Source organism: Caenorhabditis elegans, chromosome V (genome assembly GCF_000002985.6).
Source record: "Caenorhabditis elegans chromosome V".
NCBI classification, from domain to species: domain Eukaryota; kingdom Metazoa; phylum Nematoda; class Chromadorea; order Rhabditida; family Rhabditidae; genus Caenorhabditis; species Caenorhabditis elegans.
The window spans coordinates 5,329,882-5,350,614 of NC_003283.11; the positions used below are offsets into that span (position 1 = coordinate 5,329,882).

At 34.0% G+C, this 20,733-nt stretch overlaps 6 protein-coding genes and 2 non-coding genes across 8 annotated transcripts; 5 read left to right on the forward strand and 3 right to left on the reverse strand.

The window, feature by feature from the left end:
• Positions 1–242: 242 nt before the first annotated feature.
• On the forward strand, positions 243–330 carry C10G8.9. The gene has a single exon (NR_068736.1). It is a non-coding gene; the product is annotated as an Unclassified non-coding RNA C10G8.9 (non-coding RNA).
• C10G8.t1 lies at positions 258–329 on the reverse strand. The gene has a single exon. It is a non-coding gene; the product is annotated as a tRNA-Gln (tRNA).
• Positions 331–1,385: 1,055 nt separating the features above from the next.
• Positions 1,386–3,174, forward strand: srg-26 (Serpentine receptor class gamma; the record flags this gene model as incomplete). The annotated part of the gene is made up of 4 exons (NM_072021.1): positions 1,386–1,610; positions 2,282–2,500; positions 2,545–2,972; positions 3,033–3,174. The coding sequence occupies 4 exons, from the start codon at positions 1,386–1,388 to the stop codon at positions 3,172–3,174; spliced, it is 1,014 nt and encodes a 337-aa protein (NP_504422.1).
• Positions 3,175–5,006: 1,832 nt separating this feature from the next.
• srg-28 (Serpentine receptor class gamma) lies at positions 5,007–6,448 on the forward strand (the record flags this gene model as incomplete). Its single annotated transcript, NM_182427.1, has 4 exons — positions 5,007–5,231; positions 5,574–5,792; positions 5,840–6,270; positions 6,316–6,448. The coding sequence occupies 4 exons, from the start codon at positions 5,007–5,009 to the stop codon at positions 6,446–6,448; spliced, it is 1,008 nt and encodes a 335-aa protein (NP_872227.1).
• An 854-nt stretch (positions 6,449–7,302) lies between these two features.
• On the forward strand, positions 7,303–9,132 carry srg-29 (Serpentine receptor class gamma; the record flags this gene model as incomplete). The annotated part of the gene is made up of 4 exons (NM_182426.1): positions 7,303–7,527; positions 8,254–8,472; positions 8,518–8,948; positions 8,994–9,132. 4 exons carry the CDS (start codon positions 7,303–7,305, stop codon positions 9,130–9,132), a joined length of 1,014 nt encoding a protein of 337 aa, NP_872226.1.
• Positions 9,133–9,915: 783 nt separating this feature from the next.
• On the forward strand, positions 9,916–11,594 carry srg-27 (Serpentine receptor class gamma). The gene is made up of 5 exons (NM_072022.4): positions 9,916–10,187; positions 10,543–10,761; positions 10,807–11,237; positions 11,287–11,429; positions 11,475–11,594. The coding sequence occupies exons 1-4, from the start codon at positions 9,963–9,965 to the stop codon at positions 11,426–11,428; spliced, it is 1,017 nt and encodes a 338-aa protein (NP_504423.2). The 5' UTR covers positions 9,916–9,962; the 3' UTR covers position 11,429; positions 11,475–11,594.
• A 618-nt stretch (positions 11,595–12,212) lies between these two features.
• srg-25 (Serpentine receptor class gamma) lies at positions 12,213–15,638 on the reverse strand. Its single transcript, NM_072023.4, has 8 exons — positions 15,419–15,638; positions 14,416–14,573; positions 13,884–14,096; positions 13,615–13,833; positions 12,900–13,043; positions 12,673–12,855; positions 12,522–12,625; positions 12,213–12,426 (listed from the first exon to the last, which is right to left on the reverse strand). The coding sequence occupies exons 2-8, from the start codon at positions 14,482–14,484 to the stop codon at positions 12,258–12,260; spliced, it is 1,101 nt and encodes a 366-aa protein (NP_504424.3). The 5' UTR covers positions 14,485–14,573; positions 15,419–15,638; the 3' UTR covers positions 12,213–12,257.
• A 974-nt stretch (positions 15,639–16,612) lies between these two features.
• T09D3.3 (EB domain-containing protein) lies at positions 16,613–19,690 on the reverse strand (the record flags this gene model as incomplete). The annotated part of the gene is made up of 10 exons (NM_001356638.1): positions 16,613–16,699; positions 16,744–17,297; positions 17,343–17,436; positions 17,482–17,535; positions 17,586–17,712; positions 18,077–18,248; positions 18,292–18,394; positions 18,440–19,011; positions 19,433–19,565; positions 19,610–19,690. The coding sequence occupies 10 exons, from the start codon at positions 19,688–19,690 to the stop codon at positions 16,613–16,615; spliced, it is 1,977 nt and encodes a 658-aa protein (NP_001343619.1).
• Positions 19,691–20,733: the final 1,043 nt, after the last annotated feature.

Here is a 20,733-nt window from a genome sequence, read left to right on the forward strand (position 1 = left end):
CGGAGCGTTTGCAGTCTGTCTATGTGTGTTTCGTGTCTATGTAATATCTGTACAAGAGAGGGAATTTTGGAAAAGGGAGCAGCGGTCGGTCGAACGGGACGGATGGACGGCAAATGAGAGAAAACTGAGAGACAAACTGGTCGGCAAAAGTGAGACAAAGAGAAGGAAAAGTATTGGAAGATGGAGAAAATGGACAACTGTGTGAGTATGTTTAGGTTTCTAAACTGACTGGTCAAAACAACTTTTCAAAAAGCGATAGGTTCCACCGAGATTTGAACTCGGGTCGCAGGATTCAAAGTCCTGAGTGCTAACCGCTACACCATGGAACCACGATTTTTCGCCTCCCGGTGAGCGTATATTACGGAAAGAAAAGATAGAGATGAAACATTGAATATTGAGAGAGGTAGAAGTGGAAGAAGCATGGGGAACAGGAAAAACAAACAGAACAGGTCGTAAGCTGCTTTTTTGGTAGTTGCGAGAGAAAGTCGTGAATGGGTTTGTCAATTAGTACAAAACAAAGGCTGTACGAAAACTATAGATTGGAAAAGTGTGAAAGGGCGACAAACAGTGGATCATTACCGATTATGGTAATAAAAGTCGAATGGCTGAAAAATGTACTTCATGGAACCCTGAGACTACACCCGGTCAAGGTGTGGTTGGAGCGTTTCCTGAAAATCAGTTTACATGACTTCTCTGGAATCAATTTAGATTGGACAAAAGCTCCAGGCAAAAATTTGTAGTGAGATGCGCCAGGAGTTCATAAAATGTTGGAAACTTTATTGTTCTCGCGGTGTGACCAACGAAAAATGCGGGAGCATACATGCGAGGTTTCTACTGGTACTTCACAGTTAAATTTCCCATGCGGGCGCAACTCGCTTTCCACTTCTTGGCTTCGTGAAAGGCTTACTCCCAGTAAATTTGTGTACAGACTCCCGCAATTTCCGGAGGTCAAAGGGAGCGATGACAGCTGAATCCGTGCAATTCTCAATTCAAAAATTTTTTAAAATTAGGTCCTTAAAAAGCCCCGTCCAATTGTTTTCATTTTCAGCTTCCGTTCAAAAGGTTTAATCATTCTCGAGCAGTCTAGAACTTTCCATCTACTTCAGACACGTTTGCCGAAGAAAATGCTCCCTCACTAATTATGAAAATCCCAAAATTAAGCGACATTAGTCTCTGTCGTAAATCCCATATGCAAGTTACAAATACCAGCTCGACATTTCGTTCTTCTTTGGGACGGAAGTTTCTATACTTTTTACGACTGGCTCATTCGCAATATTTTTCTTAGATACAAATTTACTTTACTAGCAACAAAACTTCTATAGTACTCAAGTTTGTCCAAGTATTAGGAAACAAAATTAAAAATAATTATTCCCATTGAAAAAAAAATGGCCAACGCCTTAGGAATTGAAGAAATAATGCGAGGAAATTTAAGTTGCGATTCTGGAGAATTAAACATTGTTCAGTATTTTAAAATCGGTGTTCAGTTGTCGTATGTTTTGCCATTTGGAATGTTGTATCTTCCATTTTTAATTGCAATCAGTAAAAGAAAGAAGGAAAGGAAGCTTTATGAAGATTCATTCTTTACTTTGTATTTGGCAGATGGAGTTATTGTAAGTGACTTTATTTATTTTCCTTTGAGTTTTGGGAAACATCAGCTCACTTTTTCTCTATGTGATGACAAAAAATGAACCACGAGCAAATTGGCGAAAGTTTGGAATTTCAGCCAAATTTATCCCTTTTTCAACCTTATAAATACTTTTGAGAATTAAAAAAATCTGAATTGAGTATGAAATTAAGCTCATTTTGAGTTCTATTCAATGGAAAATACTGCATCTGGAGTTTTTTTTAATTAAAGATGCCAAACGACATAATTTTGTGATTTCTCAAAAATTTGACTTCTCAATAAATTTCAAACCATTTTTTTCTGGCGGGTCAAATTCTCTTTTAAAAAAGTGCTAAATTTTTCTCTATTTTTCGAAATTTCGACCAGCAATAAAAAGTCTTAAAATTTTTTTGATAAGTATTACACATTATGAAATTCGGTTGTTCAAGGTCATTTTTAGTCTGGTTAAACAAAAATCACAACCTCTACTCCCTGATTATAACATTATAAAACTTCCCAACTCGATTTTTGAAAATTTTGATGAGCCCGAGTATATCAAAAAATCGCTTCTTTCAAATTAAAAAAAAAAATCAAACGCTGAATGATCTTTATTTTTAATTTTACAAACTGACTAAAACAAGCCTCATTTATTAATTAAAAAAATCGAAAAGTTTGCAGACTCTTTACTTCCTTGTTGGAGACACAATTGTTTTCCGGTTTACTTCATACGTTCGTCCAGTATGCGAATTTTTTATTCCATTTCTGAAAGAGCCTTCTTTTGTCTTGACACCGTTCTACACGTCTTATATGTATGCACAACTGGCAAAAATGTTGTCGACTTTGGCGATGAGTGTGAACAGATATACTTCCATCAATTATCCTTTCAAACATAAACAGGTAGCGAGAAAAAAAGTTAAATAATAGTTTCCGTTTTATTCCAGATTTGGGCCATGTATTGCAAGAAAGTTATTATTGCAACATTCATAATTCCATTACTCGGAGTTTGGCCTGTTGCAGTAGGGCACACCAGTTATCTGCCATTTTATGGAAACACATTCATAGCCTACGAGCATCGAATTCCATGGGCTCGAACATCTTACGGACGACTTGCTATCGCATTGCCTACATTATTTTTCACTATTTATTCAAGTGTTTTGACTTCAGCAAAATTAAGAAAACTAGGAAAACATATGAGAAAAGTTGAATATTCGATGAATATTGCCACAATTTTCAACACGTTAGGATTCATATTGGTGGTTATTCTAAATTTTTGTTATGTTGGAATAAGTGCGCAAGCTCTTACTACAAAATTGGGAAACACACTGGCTATGGGAGGTACTCAATTGAGCAACGACTTTTATATGATGGGGTAATTGAACACACTTTTTTTGAAGAAAGTTTTGTACTAAAAAATAAAATATTTTCGCAGAGGCCCAGTTGTGCTTCTTATACTCGACAAACGCATGCGATCTTCAATATGGTGCTTCAAGAAAAAACCAAAAAATGCTAAAACTAGCACAATTGTTTCAACTCATCAAACTGAGCCACACGGGGGAACATTGGCTTCCTGATGAATTTATAAATTTGTATGTTTTTTGAAAATTATCTTACAATTAGACTTTTATGTGACTGGTTTATTTAAGATTTCATATTTGTAATTTCTAATAAACTTGCAATTTATTTTGAACACAAAAATCCTCGAACATTAAAATAAAACCTTATTATAATCTTCCTTCAGCGCTATTCCTGCGTCTACAATAATATATCCTATAGTAATCCTACAGCTTTCTTGTTGTTTTTTTTTCGATGGCCTCGATCAATGTCGGCTGCACATTTACGAAAAAGTCCGCAACGTTTCAAGTGCGCCGTGACAGACCAAACGCAGAGAAAAACATTTGTATATAGCCACAGGTGATTCGCAGTGTAAGCAAAACGCTTCGACGCACACAATGCTCGTGTTTGCGAAAACGTGCGCCGCAGTGGCAAGCATAAAGGGCACAATGCGAACGCTCGCAGTGTGCGCATTTTGTTTGGCCGTTATTCCCATCATTAAAGTGCTCATTTCAGTTAGTTTAAAGCTATTTTTGTTTGAGTTCTCTGTTTATTGAGTGTTTTTTTGCTGATACTAACGTTTTTGAAAAACAAAACTCTCGATTTAGAAGGAACTTGTCAGATTTCGAAAATCATAAGGGTCCCCCCTTATGATATAAAATTTTTGATGAAATTTGTTTGTTTTGGAAATTTTTTCGAAAACATGTTGAACGTGTAGAAAATGATCAGTTTGATATTTTCTACAAGTGTGAGAGTTCACAATGAATGTTCAGGCAAAAAATCATGAAAAGTCTAGAGTTGGGTCATTGAAACATAGTATGTTTGAGAGCTCCTAACATCCTTGAGACGTAAAATACAAAACTTTCTTCAACTGAAAAGTTGTCAGAAATGAACTGAACAACAAGTTGACCATATTTTTCTATCTTGCATGTTCGAGAAGAAGGGCACAGTTGAGTAAGAGCAAAACAGCACTGACTTCAACAAGCCATATTTTGGCGCATTACACATATAGGAAACATTTTTTTTAAATACATATCTAGTTAAACTAGTTGAAAAAAAGTTGTCATCATTGATCCTAGCCGCACCAAGGTACCCCCACTTTGTCACTTTGGATACTTTATCTCCAAAGATCTTTGCAAAGAACCTTTGTCACAGGGCGGTTTTTGCAAAGTGGGAGAAGACTCGGCCACTATCATAACTTGAAAACGGATCATTATCTTGAAAACCTGGTACGGTGGATCGCCTTGAGAACAATTTTAGATCATTTTGGGACAGTTATCAGAATGATGGAACTAGATGCGCGAGATAACTAGCAGTGAGATGCCCTAGATCACTACTTAAATCGATTTGCAACTAACGAAAGCGCACGCGGGATTGGTCAACAGGTAAACTTTCAGAACTCGAAGAAACAGGTCAGTGGTGCGACTCCGGATGCTAACAGAAAATCCTTTCCAAGTCTTGAGGTGGCTTAATCATGTCTTCGGGTAGTGGGGGTGGCTTATACAAGAACTAAAGTTATATTTTGAGATTTTTCAGCTGATATAAGTGAAAAAAGGAAGCATAAATTGTTTTCGCAATGTTCCTTTTATGCTCGAGTTTGTTCGCAAAGACGAGCATTTTGCTCCATTTTTGCTTATGTTTTCAAGTACCCATTCGAAGCACGCGCGAACTTCGGATGAGGCATAAAACTCGTACTCGCGAATCACCTGTGTTAGAATTCAGAAATTTCCTACATGAGGAAAGCACATTTTCTGTGTTGAACTACGGTTCACTGATTTTTCTCCTTCCCTCAACAACCAAAAAATAGCGTTCATTATTAAACTTTTGGCTCTATCGGTTTGATACTACGGAAATGTCGGATATCATTGCAACCAATAATGCTATTCGAGATAGTGTCAGCTGTGATTCTGGAGAGTCCAACGTCAAGCAGTACTTGAAATTGAGCCTGCAACTGGCGTATGTATTGCCACTTGGGTTTTTATATTTATCCTTCTTGATGTTAATTGTGAAGAAAAGAAAAGTTCCAGGTGTCTTTGAAGACTCATTCTTCACTCTACATTTGGTGGATGGAGTTATTGTGAGTTATTTTGCTATTAACGAAATGAGGAAATTACTGAAAACTGTAGTTCGGGTTTCAGCCTACAGATGTAAAAAAAGGAAAACGGAGAGAATCCGTTAACACTGAAAATTTTGCCACAAAAATTGACGATAGTGACTGTGTCTGAAAAATGTCCCAATTTTAATTCAAATTCGAGAATTCAAATTAATTTTTGTATTTTGCTTGAAGGCATGTTTTTTTTTGGAATACATAGAGTATCAAAAGATCGTGGTCATTACAAAAGTCTGTCCAATTTTGATTTATCCTCTCGTTGTAAACTTTAAATACGGACACTACCGAGTATACCATTCCGTTTTCCAGACCCTATACTTCCTTGTATTAAACACCAGTTTCTTCCGAGTAACATCTTACGTTCGACCAGTTTGTGAATTTCTTGTACCTCTCCTGAAAGATCCTTCTTATATACTGACCCCATTTTACACATCCTACATGTATGCTCAACTTGCAAAAATGTTGTCAACTTTGGCGATGAGTATTAATAGATATACTTCTGTTAATAATCCGGTTCAACACAAAATGGTATGAATATTCTGTAATGAAAATATTAAATTGAATCAAAAGTGTAGATTTGGATGAAGTATAGCTCGAAAGCCATTGCTCTCATTTTTATAATTCCGTTGTTTGGAGTTTGGCCTGTCGCAATCGGCAACACAAGTTTTCTACCCTTCAATGGAAATGGATATATTGCCTATGAGCACGTATTTTCATGGGCACGTACTTCGTACGGAAGACTTGCATTATCTATACCTACAATTGCTTTCATAATCTATTCAAGCATAATAACTTCAACGAAACTTAGAAAACTAGGTGGACATATGAAAAAAGTGGAATTCTCTATGAACGTCGCAACAATATTCACTTCTTGTGGATTTGTTTCAGTTGTCGTGCTTCAATTTTTATACCTTAAAATTGACACAAATACGGTATCAAATGAGGTCGGAATGACAAAGTTGATAATGGCAGCTACGCAATTGAGCAATGATTTTTATATGTTAAGGTTGTTTGCACAAAATTAAAAGGCAAACAAAAGTTGTAATTACAGTGGGCCTGCTGTGCTTGTCATTTTGGAAAAAAGAATGAGATCTTCGTTTCGTTGTTGTACCCAGACGGTGTCGAGCTCCGGTAGAAGGACAAATGGTTCAGTTCAACCAATCACTTTTGTGATTTCACATTGATCATATTTTTGTATGTCCCGAAAAACGCATTTATTTGTAAAAAAAATATTTCAAAATCTCGATTTCCCGAAAAAAGTTTTTTATTGGCAAAATTTTTGCAAACTCGTTTTATTAAAACCACTTGGCTATTTTCAGATTTCTTCCAAAATTTGATCAAAATTTAAATGTGCTGGTAGGTTCTTACATTATCCTGTTTCAACCTGTTAAATTAAACCGAATTACAGTAACTTGTTTCCGCGTGGCGAGACCTAAGAAATGGCGAAAATTTGCATCTTTCAATGTCTACGTAATAACTATGATTTCTTTCAAGGCTTTATTAGAGCTTATTACTCATTTTATTTAAAACTCGTCATGGAACTTAAGAAATATAATCAGATTGAAATTCCACAAATGTCATTCCCACAAAATCTCTTCGTCTTCTGCAGAAGAGTCTGCGCAGAATATTTTTCAGTAAAAAAAGAAACACTTTTCAAAACAAAAGCTCCAGTTTAGTTCGTAACATCAAAGCATCTAAATCAAAATTCAAATCTTTCAAGTCATGAATATATTGTAGACTATAAACCACTAACGTCAAAACAATTAGCATCCTCCCCCTTTTGGGAATACTCACACGCTATTCACCATAATTGTGTGACCGTGCTCTCTTCGATTTCTCAATTTCACGACGGCTATCACTATCACTATTTATAAAGCTTTAATCTCTACGCCTTCATTTCCATTTCCAGCTATTAGAAAAATAGATACGAATTGGGAATTACTTCATCTCAAATCACGGTTCACTGATTGTTTTCGAATACCTCTCCACTCCAATCTGTTTGCTTTCCTCGTGTTCATTCGTCTACGTGAAATTCAGAATGTCCAGCGCTCAAGTGGTAGAGGATCTTCTTCTACAAAACATTAGCTGTAATTCTGGAGAATCTGATGTTGTACAGTACATCAAGTTTGGCTTGCAGTTGGCGTATGTTCTCCCACTCGGGATTTTGTATCTTTCGTTTTTGATAAAAATTGTGAAAAGAAGAAAAGATCGAGAGTTGTTTGAAGACTCATTTTTTACCTTGCAACTGGCAGATGGGATAATTGTAAGTTCTAAGTGATTTTTTGTCTCAAAATATTCTCAAAATAGTCTTAAATTCGAAATTAAAATAAACGAAAAACAAAAAAGTCGAGAAAAATGAGAATTGCAAAAATAAGAACCCAATGAGAAACCGATTTTCACCCAATCAAGCAAAGTACAAAATCATTGATTGGTCGTATAATAGTTCCTATTATAAAACAAATTCAAACAGGGAGATTCAAGGGTTGAAATATGTATCAAACATTTTTAAGCTGGATTTTTAATTCTAGATTTTTTTTCAATTTTCTTTTGTGCAAACTTTTGAAATTCGGACTATGTATTTTGTAGTAAAATCCCAAATGACCGTACTCCATTTTGCAAATCACAAATTAATTCAGCGTCTAGAAGAGTTGATGCATTAAAAGTGTATTCACTCATTCTGACCAGTTTGGTGTTTGGCTTATTTACTTGAAAAATGATATATTTTGAATACTGAAAGTTCATGTTTACAGGTACTTAAAGCGGAAGTGACTCGCTTTTTACCTAAAAAACGGCTCGAAAAATAGAGAAAAAGTTGCAGGTGCGAGGGAACCGCCCTCATAACGTCTTAGCCTAGCGGAATACCTATACAGTCTAGAGAAGGCTTTGGATAAATCCTCCTGATTAAAAAAACTTCCAAGCTGAAAGAAAAATTAAAATCACAAATCATAAATTCGTTTTCCCACCATTTTCATTCAAAAAATGCTTTCAGACTATATACTTCCTTGTATCAGACACCAGTTTCTTCCGACTGAACTCTTACGTTCGACCAGTTTGTGAATTTCTTGTACCTCTCCTGAAAGATCCTTCTTATATACTGACCCCATTTTACACATCCTACATGTATGCTCAACTTGCAAAAATGTTGTCAACTTTGGCGATGAGCGTTAATAGATATACTTCAGTTAATCATCCGGTTCATCATAAAACGGTAGGCGTTGCCAAATTCCTATAATTTTTTAAGCATTGTTTTTAGATATGGATGCAATATTGCACAAAAACCGTCATTGCAATTTTCATAATCCCCTTGTTAGGAGTATGGCCAGTTGCCATAGGCTACACAAATTTTTTACCATTCAATGGAAATGCCGTAATCAATTATGAACACCGAATTCCATGGGCACGTACTACATACGGGCGACTTATAGTTTCAGTTCCAACTCTCATGTTCACCATCTACTCAAGTATAGTGACATCTAGCAAGCTAAGGAAACTAGGTGGACACATGAAAAAAGTTGAGTTCTCAATGTCTATTGCAACAATTTTCACATCTTGCGGATTTATATTAGTTGTTGCACTTCAAATTTGTTATCTTCTGATAGACAGCGCCAGTTTATTAGACAAAATGTGGGTGACAAAGTTGATTATGGCTGCAACTCAATTGGGTAATGATTTCTATATGCTAAGGTATGTTGGGGATGTTTTCTTATAATCTGAAATTGAATTTTTCAGTGGACCAGTTGTGCTACTTATACTGGATAAAAGGATGAGATCATCGTTGTGCTGTTGCTCGAAAAAAACCAAAAGCTCCACTCGGACCACAAAAGTTTCAGTTCAACCTATAACTATGGTCCATTCACACCATCCTTGAAGTAAATTATATTTTATGTATTTTCATTTGTAAATATTATGTTTTTCTTTTAATTTTTGATAAAACCAATAAAATCAAGACTTTGACGCGTTGAAATTGAAAATTTTACTTTGAAAAAACTACAAAATCAAACTACAAATTAAGAATGGAATATCAAATATATTTGTGCACCTTCACAAATTTCACGTAATAATTCAAAAAACAAGCACAGTGCTGGTTCATCGAACTGAATCGAATTGACCATTCTCCTAGCCTCACTCAAAACGTAATGGAAGCTGGAGATATGACAAACCCAGAAAACTTACTAATGACGTTCTTCGAAATATTTCTAGTTGTGATTCTGGTGAAAATATTTTATATCAATATCTAAAATATGGTATTCAATTATCATATGTAATTCCTTTTGGCATTCATTTTTATACGGTATTATAAAAAAGAGGAAAGACAGAGCAATTCTGCAGGACTCATTTTTCACATTACACGTCGTTGATGGTTTTACTGTAAGAAACATAGAATAGTTATTCCACCAATCAATTTAGGAACAGGCGGCTTTTATGGCAAACAGTCAGGTCAGGCACATTTGCTTTTCACGAAAGTTTGAGTTATTATTACAAATTTTTAAAAAAATCCAATTTATTAAAAATACACCTCCGCTATTGATATGAAAGCATTGTAACCATTCACTAATTAATCATTGGTGATACGTGCCATAACAAGATCTACAACTCACGGATCACTGAACAGGTTTGAAACTTTTAAAAACTCCCACTCGGCTCGCATATTGTACATTCAAAAATCATTTTCAAAAACTCAACCATTATATTCTCATGATGGTTGAAATCGACGATGCTATTGATTATCTTCGGGATAAAATAAGCTGTGATTCCGGGGACTCCGATTTCTCCCAATACGTAAAATTTGGCTTACAATTATCTTATTTAATGCCATTTGGACTATTGTATTTATCTTTTATGATTGCAATTGTCAAAAGAAGAGGTCATCATGAAGTTTTTGAAGACTCGTTTTTCGCCCTTCATCTGGTTGATGGAGCAGTTGTAAGTTTTCAGAGTTTTGATAAACTACGAAAACTATCAGTTATTTTCGCTCTTCTTGGAGCCCCATAAAAATTTTTTTGTAAAATTTTTTGGTCATACCGGAAAATCTAAAAAGTTTTTGGGTCTCTCTAGCAAAAGAACTAAAAATTATGTTCCTTGTATGAAATAAAAGGTAAATAGGAATATACTCACTGGAAAACCGAAAGGAAACAAGATAATTGGGAAAAAAATGTGTCACCTTTCAGGTGCAGCATAATTTTATGTTTTCTGTATTTTTAAATTATTTTTTTCAAATAATAATACCACTTGATAATCATATTAATTGGGAAAAAGTAACGAAAAAATTTAGTTTCAGACTCTTATATTTTTGCTTCTCGATATCTCTTTAATTCGTCAAACCACTTATGTACGACCTACGTGTGAATACTTCCTATCAAACTTCAAAGATCCTTCTTACTACTTAACACCATATTTCACATTATACATGTATCTACAACTATCGAAAATGTTATCAACATTAACAATGAGTATCAACAGATACACTTCTATAATGTACCCATTGGCGCATAAACCGGTAGAAAATTACATTTATCACTGAACGGGTAACCTGAATTTTTAGATGTGGAGCAATAACTTTTCGAAAGTAATATTCGCCGTTCTAGCTGTTCCATTATTATTTGTTTGGCCTGTTGGAATAGCAAAAACCAATTTTCAACCATACAAAGGGCAAGGACTGATAATGTACGAACATCGATTTTCGTGGGCGCATACTTCATACGGACGGATTTTAATTGGAGGTTCAACACTGTTTTTCACTATTTTTTCTAGTATTGTGACTTCTTGCAAACTGTCAAAACTTGGAAGACATATGAGAAGAGTCGAGGTTTCACTGACTATTGCTACAATATTTGTTTCAATTGGTTTTGCACTGATGTTAGTTGTACAAGTGATGCAACTATTTGTTCCACTGGATTCCATGGTACAAAATCCATGGATGGGCACATTTTTATTGGGTGCTACACAATTTGTTAATGATTTTTACATGCTAAGGTGAGTGAAATTATCCGCTTTTGATGGTTTAATTTTTTTTTATTTTCAGTGGACCCGTGGTGTTGCTGATTCTTGATAAGAAAATCAGAAAATCAATTCTACACTGCTCCCTTCGACATTCAAACTCCAGTAAAAAAATTATCGAGATTTCTGCAAAACCACACACCATAACCGAGACCCATATGTTTTGAGGTTTGTACTTTTTTCAAACTTTTAATTTGAGAAATATATTTTTAGATTCAACGTACTCCGAGCGCCTTTCATACTACAACCAACTCATTAAAATGTTTATATTTATTTATAATAGAAAGGAAGTATTTCAGCTCACAAACTGACTCACATTTTTTTTCAAATAAAACTTATTCCGCTTGAAAGATAATTTTTTTAGTAATATGAGAAATTTAGCAGCGAAGGTCTTCTTTGAGCAAAAAAAATTCGATCTTTAAATTTTTTTTCAGAGCATTTTTTTGGTACTTTAAAGGCACGTTCTGCTTTCGAAAATATTCTGAAAAATATTTTCGAAAAATAATTTTTCTCAACAAAAATATTTCTTTAAAATACATCGGGTTGTTAATAAGGTCACAAACCATCTTAATTTTGGGCGAAAAAGTTTGTTTGAAGTAAATTCCAAAAAAATTAAGTTTTTGTATTTGGCTTGTACTCTTCCTTTTTGGAATCGATTCCTACATTTCGAACAATCGAAATATTTTTACGTGTGTAAATGGTATTTTCCAGTTTTATTTTTATGTTTCAATGAGTATTTAAATATCTGCTTAATTTTTCAATAGTTTCCACATTGTTTCAATTTCCAAAACATTTTTCCAAATACCTACAGAGCTTGAAAACTTGCCTGAAAAATTTCCGAACAAAATTTTTTTTTTACCCAAACACATTTTTTTACCAATCTTTTGTACAGTAATATTGGCTTCAATAAGAAGCCTGGACATAAGAAGAAGACTTTCTTTGACAGGAAAATACGACAAAAAACTATTTACTAAACAAAAAAAAAACAAATTTCAATTACCACATTGTAATGGTTTTAGCTGGTGGTGATTTTACAATAATCCTAACAGTATTTTCATTTGTTGTAGACATTCTAGGCGCTGATGAGTTTTGTGTCATTCCAGGAGCCACCTTGAATAGAGAACCTCGTAGTCGTTTGTTCATTATAATAAGAACTATTGGAGAGCTGAAATTGAAAGTGATGTTTGTTGTGAGCTTGGCGTCAACTATGTCATGTGACTTTTTAAAATTCTGCAAATTAAAATCTTTGATGAAACATACCTCATTAGGTAAAAATCGTTGCAGATGAACTCTATTTTCTTTAAAGTACTACCAAAGGACAAATTTTCAACGAGAAACGAAGTGGAAAAAATCAGCAAAACCGCCTGTAAAATTAAAATAAACTGTAGTAATGTAAAATTCAAAAAATTACTTGAATAATAATATAAATTACAAAAACTGCGCTGATAACGACAGTTGCCAATGTCAGAGATAACTCCAAACTTTTCAATTTATTCTTGAACTTTTTTGTGAGTTGATATGTTTTGATATTTGTTATCAACATAAAAATAAATGCAGAAAGACTGACAATTAGTTTGAAAAATGTTGTCCGCACCTTAAGGATCTTCGTTCTATTGGGAAATAAGTGACGTGACTTACAAAAGGTACAACTTTCACATATCCCAAGATTCCCTCGCCAACGTAAGGATCAAATCGAGTCGGTGAGATTGCAAGTTGCCACGTGAAAAGTGCAGGGCATATCAGAGAAACAATAATGACGTTATTGGTGTGCTTTTTCCAAAACTGTAAATTCAAAATTTCAATGCATTTTTTGATCTACCAAACCGTTTTTGAGTTAAACCAAAAACCTGTAAAGAGATGTGTTTGATTCCAATCTTTAATTTTTGATTTTAGTGATTACAAACAGACAGGTATTCTTAGAAAATGGCACTAATGAGTTCTTGTTTTTTAAAGCTAAATTTAATATGGAAATGTGTTACGTACTAATAACAAATGAAGATTTCAATTCCGTATTTCAAATGAGGAATTAAATAAATTAAGTCAACGGCATCATTATCGGAAAGTCGCTCCACAGTTCTACGAACTAATATTTCATTAACAATGTTTTTGAATTAAATTCGTAGAAAGCAAAACCATTTTTTTATTATTATTTTTCTTTGTAATTTATCAAAACCTTTTCAACAGCTAAATACGTTTTTTCATATTTTCCATGTTGAAATTTTTTGATAAAGCCAAAGTCATCCGATAAATAAGCTGTTAAAGTAAAGCACAAGACTAACCAAAAAATACGAAAAGCTAAAATCGAAATAAAACTAATACATACTAACGCTATTTTCAGTTACATAGGTCTTACCACTTTATGCCATATTGGGTACGCAACACAAGTGAATCTGTTAGCCGACAATAGCGATATGGAGAAGATTTTTGCGAATTGAAAATAGTTGAATCCAAACAAATACGGCGTCAAAATGTATGTTGGCTCCGGAAACCAATTCCAGAATAAAAAGCATAAAGGATTAATATATATCAATGGACGAGTCAGACCGTAGTCCAAGATAACTACTATCAAGCTCTAAACGTAAAAGTTCAGGTCCAAGAAGGTCCTTCCAAATGAAAACCCACCACAACTCCATCGAGAACATAAATTTTGAAATATGCATCTGAAAACATCTGCTCTGACTTGTGAGCTCTAAGAATTTTCAGAATTACGAAAAGGTACAGAATAGATACAGGGAGGGCATATCCGACTTGTAGAACGTACATAACAACTTGAGTACTTACAGTATTAAATTGATAGTTACAAGTTCTTATTGCAGGATCTGGTAGTTCTTCCATCTGTAATGAGTTGTGGTTCTATAATTAACTGACACACCAAAAAAAAATCGAAAAAAATATTGACAGAAAGAGACAATGCAAGTGTAGCGATGTGAAAAAAGCCAAAAGTCACATTTTCTCTTTCAGATCAAAATCGGACACTGAGTCTTGCTCATATTCACTGATAGTGAGAGTTGGTCATTGTTCCCACACCCAAATGATCAAACTTGCTACTTTTTTGTGCTTTTTACATCAGTTGCACTACGGAAATAGGAAAAATATGTAAAATAGTATACATGCCACCGGAAATTGAAAAAAAAAACACTATGCTTCTACTTACCTCTTCAAGATAGTCGAAGGAAATTATTGAAGTTTTGTTCATAATGAATAATATTATAAACAGTAGCATCAATCAATATGAATAGAAGACAAAAGTATTTAAGTAGAAAATGGTCAGGTACCTGAACCCGAGAATAAGGGATAATTGCAGATGCGAAGCTGTAATTTGAAATTTTTTATTGTTTTTCTTGAATAAAAAACATTTGGAGTTACGTAACGGAGAAGCTTTCAAGGTCTAAATGGGTATCTTTTACCATTTGAGATTGTTTATATTTGATTTTTTTAAAATCTGTAGCTGAGTATTTGAGATAGATTGTCGAGATAGACTTACACCACAGCTATTTAAAAACTCTTTATTTTTGTATTTTTATAATTCTAATTTCATTTTATAAATATTTTCAAAATTACATATTATATAATATTTACAGGTCGAACTCTAAACGTTGTTTGAAACTTTTCAAATTTTACTTAATAATGTTACAAATACGATATTTAATAATGAGAAAAAACTTTTTGAACACCCACGAAAAGGATAATCACATCAACAAGCCTAAATCAATTAAAAATACTACCTTCTAAACAGCTGAATTTTAGCTTTCTACGTCATCAAATCGTTCGAACGATGACTGGAGGAATACTTTTCATATGCATAACTTTCTAGTAACTTCAAAAACTTGTCCGAAAAATGTTCCATTCAGTTTGGTTACGTAACAGGTGTAAATTATGAAAAAAAGTTTATACGCGCCTAACTAATAACATTTACAAAGTGATTTGAAATTCCACCTGAAACTACAAAACGGGTTTTAAAATATCCAAACAAAGCTTTAAAAAAAACTTGAAGAAACATCAGTTTTCAGAACGCATGGAGTACCAGAAAACGTTGTTCTTATCGCCACCCATCACCCATAATTGAATTTCCAAAAAGCCTAACACATGTTCCTGACTTAACTCAATATATTTTTTTTGTTCCAGCGTAACTTACTTTTTGTTCTCAAAAAACTTACCTAGTTAGACAACATCCGAATAACAATTTCCCACGTTTTAAAAATCCTGCATGACTAGTCTTGTCACCAATAAATAACACAGGATGATCATTTGAACCTTAACAAAAATAAAACACCGGGATCAGATTGTGCACCTACATCAAAGTGATTTCCTGGAATCAACTTATTCGTGATCTATTGAAATAAGGAAATCAAAAAAGATTAAATGATGCAGGTGTTTCCCGAGGACTGATCAAAGAGTTCTGAAAAAAAAAACAAGTTGCGTGTCTAATTTGTAATTTATGTGATGGATGTAATAAGGCAAACATGATTGATTGATTAACGTCCGGCACGTATGTAATTTTCATGATAACTATTGTAGAAAGCACTTTTCTAGACCACTGAGATCTTTGAATGAAGGATTAGTTAAAATTATAGTAACTCCTTGCGAGTGTAGTAAATGCAATAAAAAGTTGCGCCAGTGGGGAAAGTGTAAAAACTACTCCTATGGTGCCAAAATGACCGAATATCACAATAAAACTTTTCAAAAATGTTTGGAAACTTTTTTATTTACTGTCAAAAAGTGACAATTGCCCAGTTTTTGCCACTCATATTTTTGGAAGTCGACCAAAAAAAAAATGTTCCAACATGTTTTATATTTTAATTTTATTTTAATTATTTATAAAATAACATTGTAAGGGTCGAAATAAGCGAAAGTGCTTTGGATCTCATCAAAAGCTCATATTTTTCAAAATTTTGGCAAACATCCAAAACTTGGCCGAAAATTATGAAAAATCTAAAACTTTGGAGTGTTTTATTATGAGATTCGGTCGTTTTGGTTTTCTCCCCACTGGCGCTACTCCACCTCTATCAGTTTAAACTCTGTTGATTTATATTTTTAAAATTCTGAAGGCTTTAAAAATGTTTATATAGCTGAAAAATGACATTTTTTGAATGACCAAACTGTAAACAAATAATTAATAATACTTTTTTTTAAAGTTTCTAAGATCAGATACAACAACAACAACAACAATTCTTTTGATTTTATCAGTGAAGAAACCAAAAAAATGGTGAAAAAAAATCCCGCACTCCATTTTCTAGAACATTAGAATGTGAAAATGTTCATGATAAAATCTCTCGGATTTTCAGAAATATTTTATTTGTACAAATACATAAATTCAGTCCAATAGTTCAATATCCAGCTATAAAATTTTCCTAAATTTTGCTAAATCTGTCCGTCATAAAATCGATGAAATTTGCTGCATGTGAAAAGTCATCCGTTATATCCTCTTTAAGCTTCACCTAAAAATTGTATGTAGGATAGATACATGAAGTGAATTTCAAACCTGCGCCAGCTCACTGAGAACATCCAAAAAGTTTTCAGACCGGATAACATGTCTCCCGCGAATATCACCAATAGAATTCCGCTTTTCAGTTGGCGAGGTTTTTATTCCACTCAATGGGTTATCAAATTCTTTTGAAGAGGGTGGTACATGGGGCGGAATTGTCCAAATTCCGTAGGCTGGTATCATTGGAACTTTGTTTGCTTTCATTAACATATCCGGATAGATAGGAGTTAGGTTAACCACAATTTTTGGGGTGGATGTTGTCGGTGGAAGTGTAGTTGTGGTGCTAGTACTAGTTGAAGTTGTATATGTTGTCGTAGTAGGTTCAGTTGTTGTAGATGTAACGGGTACTGGTGTAGTAGTTGTTGTAGTAGTTGTAGAACTAGATGTGGTTGGAACTAGTGTAGTTGCACTTGTTGTCGTAGATGTGGTCGTGGGGCATGGCACTGGAGTTGTTGTGAATATTGTAGTTTTTGGTTCTTTCGTTGACTTCACTCGATGTTTTGTCCAATAAGAAGGTCTAATAACTGGTGGTGATGTCACATTCTCAATGTCTGAAAACAATTGATTCGAGATGATGTCCCCTTGATATTCCCAACCGTATTTCCCCTTTCCAGCCCTCATTCTATTAGGCGTATACATTCTTCGATAGCTGATCTCATTATCTTGTTTCCCCTCCTCGCTAACGTTTGCCTAAAAATATTCAATTTTGGCACTACACTCTTTCCTCCATCTCACCTCTTCTTCAGATGACTTTGCCATCACGTTGGATTTCATTCTTGCAGCCAGATTCTGGAAGGAAAATACATGTTGTTTGGATTTTCCCAAACGGATATTCTCACCGGGTATCTCATGCAACAAGTAAATGCGGCACATTGCACGTAGCCAGCCAAACACTGACAATTGAAGCTATTGCATCGGACTTGCTGTGGAGGAATTATGAGGCAATCGACGTGGCAGGATGGCATACTGGAACATAAATTATTGATTAAATGAAAATATTCAATTAAATTTTTTTCGAATTTTATATTTAGACGTTTTGAAAATTCGAAAAAAATTTTATGGGATTGTACGAATTTAGGAGGTTGGCTGAGCTAAATGCCTTTATTTACCTGCCTGAGACCTGCCGACCTTTTTCCTTCAATTTGACATAAATTTACTTAAAAATTTACTAAATTTACTAAAGTACTAACTTTCTGATAGCAATCAATTTAATGAAAGTCAAATAACGAGATGAAAAAAGTTCTTAAATATGTGTTTTAGCAGAAGATCTGCAAGGCACGCATTTTGGCGCCTATATGGAAGAAATTTTCAGTTACATAAAAAATCATACCAATCTGGACGGCAACTTGGCTCCAAAATGTGGTTGTAGAACTGTGACTCATGCATATATTGAAGTCTAGCAACACATTGCTGACTACAATGAGGTTGGCAGGCCGGAGAGCATTGTGCCTGTGGTGCGGGATGTACAACTAAAACCAGGGGATGCGGTGGGCTTGGTGAGCCTGAAAAAAAAAATTTATTATTTTTTTACCCCTTCTACTGTACCTGGTAGCACGCTTGCTTGGATCGTAGTGGTAGGTGCTGCAAATGGTCTCCTCGGTTCACAGCATTCATTTCCACACCAGCCATCCATGCAGCTCATTGATGCCTAACGGTTTTAGATGTTTGAAGTTTTAATAAATATATATCAAACCTGAAAAAATCCACGGTGAGGTTCGATTGGAAATCTTGGCATTCCGTATAGATTCTTCTTCGATGCAATTTTCATCACTTCTTCTTTAGTCGGTTCAAGAACTACCGGTTGAGGAATTGGTAATGGAACTAATGTCGGGAAATTTGGATTAATGTGCATTTGAGGTGATATTTGTAAATTTGGAGGCGCTGTTGGAATATTAGGTTCTTGTAGAATTGGGTTAAGAAGTTGTGTTAATATTGAAGAGCCAAAGTTTTGAGACATATGTGGTGGGAGTAATGAAGAATTTGAAGTAAACATCGGAGATGACTGAGAAACTGGTACTTCAGTTTCCAAAAGTCTTGGAAAATTTGGAGATGGCTGGTAATGTTGTCGTACTGGAGATCGGAAGATTTGACGATTTTCAGTTGGAAAATGAGAAATCCGAGAAGGATATGGTGGAGTTGTCAGGATTGGAGTTTGTGTAGTTGAGTAGATGTCAATTGGTTGATAAGATGTTTCCGAATAAGTTACAGGTTTGATGATAAGAGGCGGCTGGATTCGGACTTGATGAAAAAATCGTTTTACTGGAGCTGAAATTCAAAATAGGTATAGTTTTTGAAACTGATGTGATAAATCAGAAAATTTTTTAAAAATAATCTCCTACAACTGCTAGGTATTTTCCAATATTTAGATTCTTGGCCAAGTTTTGTCAAAAAAATATTAGCTAGTTCAACAGGTGGCCAAACTTAGGCAAAGCTTAGGCAACAGGTAAGAAAGAGTTGAGCAATATTTTGGCAAGTTTAAAACCACACGAGAGAAGTTTGTTCAACATTTAAATTTGGGCAAAGCTTAAACTAGGTCTTGCCTAGTTTATAACTAAACTTCAAAAGCAAAAGTGTTGAGTTAAAAACACTATTCAATCTCTAAAAAGTTAAAAAAAGGCAAGCTACTAGATTTGACTACAAACTAGTGAGTTTTAAAATAGTTACAAAAGTTATCTGAAACCCTCACCTGTATTGTAGTTTCTTGGAGGACTTTGAACTTGAGTGACTTGAAAATTATTCAAATTTCCATTTCGATAATCTGATTTTCCTAGAGCCCAATTACTGTATTTTTCCGCAATATTTGAAACTCTATTTACTACCTGAAAATTTCCTGTGAACACAATAAAATTTTAAAAAAACGAACCGAATGATCTTGTTCAACTTTTTGTGCATTTATTGAAGCAGCAAAAAATATTACGAATTTAGTCGCACTGATAAAGCTCATAATTCACTGATTTGGAAAACGTTGAATATCAAAATGTGCCCGTTCAACTTTTGACACATTCATTTATTATTTGTTCAAATATCTTTTCGCCTCTCTCCAAATTATCTAATGAATGACAGAATATGCGTGCGTCTCCTTTAATGTTTGTATTTGGATTTGCGTAATCATTACGATTTATCTTATTACATGATCGAGGTAGAGATATTTGGAAAAGGTTGAATAATTATTGAATTTTGGGAATATGAAGGTGGAGTAGCACCTATGGATTTTTTGCCCTAAATGACAGAATCATTGTACCAAATCTAACCGTATCACCCTAATGTATAGCATTTTTCTAATTTTATTTTCAATTTTGCGATAAATAAAAAGACTGAATCAATTTAGAACTCTCGTGCAAATGAATAACCTAGGGGTTTTAAAATTATTGCATTTTCTGACTATGTTAATTTATTTATTAATTTGATCTTTTTTTGCGGAAAAAATTATAAAACCTTGTCAATTTATGTTTTTCAAATCAAAAATCAAAGATAACATAAACAAAAACCAATTAATATAAGGTAAAATGCAAAAATGCCAAAAACTAGAGAATTCATTAATGCCGGAATTCAACCTTTTTTCATGTTTGTTTTTGAAATTAAAAAAAAAATGTTTTAACTTCTAAACATAATGTTTGTTCAAATTAACCGAAACTTTGACATTTCCAAAAATTTCCAAAAATTTCAACTTTTATTATATATTGTCATATTTTGATTATTCGAAAAAATACCCTCTTGTGTAACTTTTCCTCCAATAATCTAAGTTTTCCAGATTCCAGTTTTTCAAAAACGCAACGGGACAAAAACATGACTAACTTCCGAGTATGATTGAAAAGTGATTCATAAAATCTTGAAAAAAAAAAGTTTTTTTAAACCTTTTTTAATCTTTGAAAAAAATCTAAATATATTCTCTTGATTTCATAGTCGACTAAATTCTAGTATGTGTTCGATGTTCCCAGTTTACACATTCTTGACCACAGCTAAAAGTGATCAAGCATTCTCACGATC

Coding starts and splice junctions, on each gene's coding strand:
- srg-27 (NM_072022.4), top strand. CDS start 9,963: ATGGTTGAAATCGACGATGCTATTGATTATCTTCGGGATAAAATAAGC. Junction 10,762..10,806: donor ACCCATTGGCGCATAAACCG/GTAGAAAATTAC, acceptor CTGAATTTTTAG/ATGTGGAGCAATAACTTTTC. Junction 11,238..11,286: donor AATGATTTTTACATGCTAAG/GTGAGTGAAATT, acceptor TTTTATTTTCAG/TGGACCCGTGGTGTTGCTGA.
- srg-25 (NM_072023.4), bottom strand. CDS start 14,484: ATGCTACTGTTTATAATATTATTCATTATGAACAAAACTTCAATAATT. Junction 13,044..13,614: donor ACCCAATATGGCATAAAGTG/GTAAGACCTATG, acceptor TTGAATTTACAG/TTTTGGAAAAAGCACACCAA. Junction 12,856..12,899: donor ATGTGAAAGTTGTACCTTTT/GTAAGTCACGTC, acceptor AAGATCCTTAAG/GTGCGGACAACATTTTTCAA.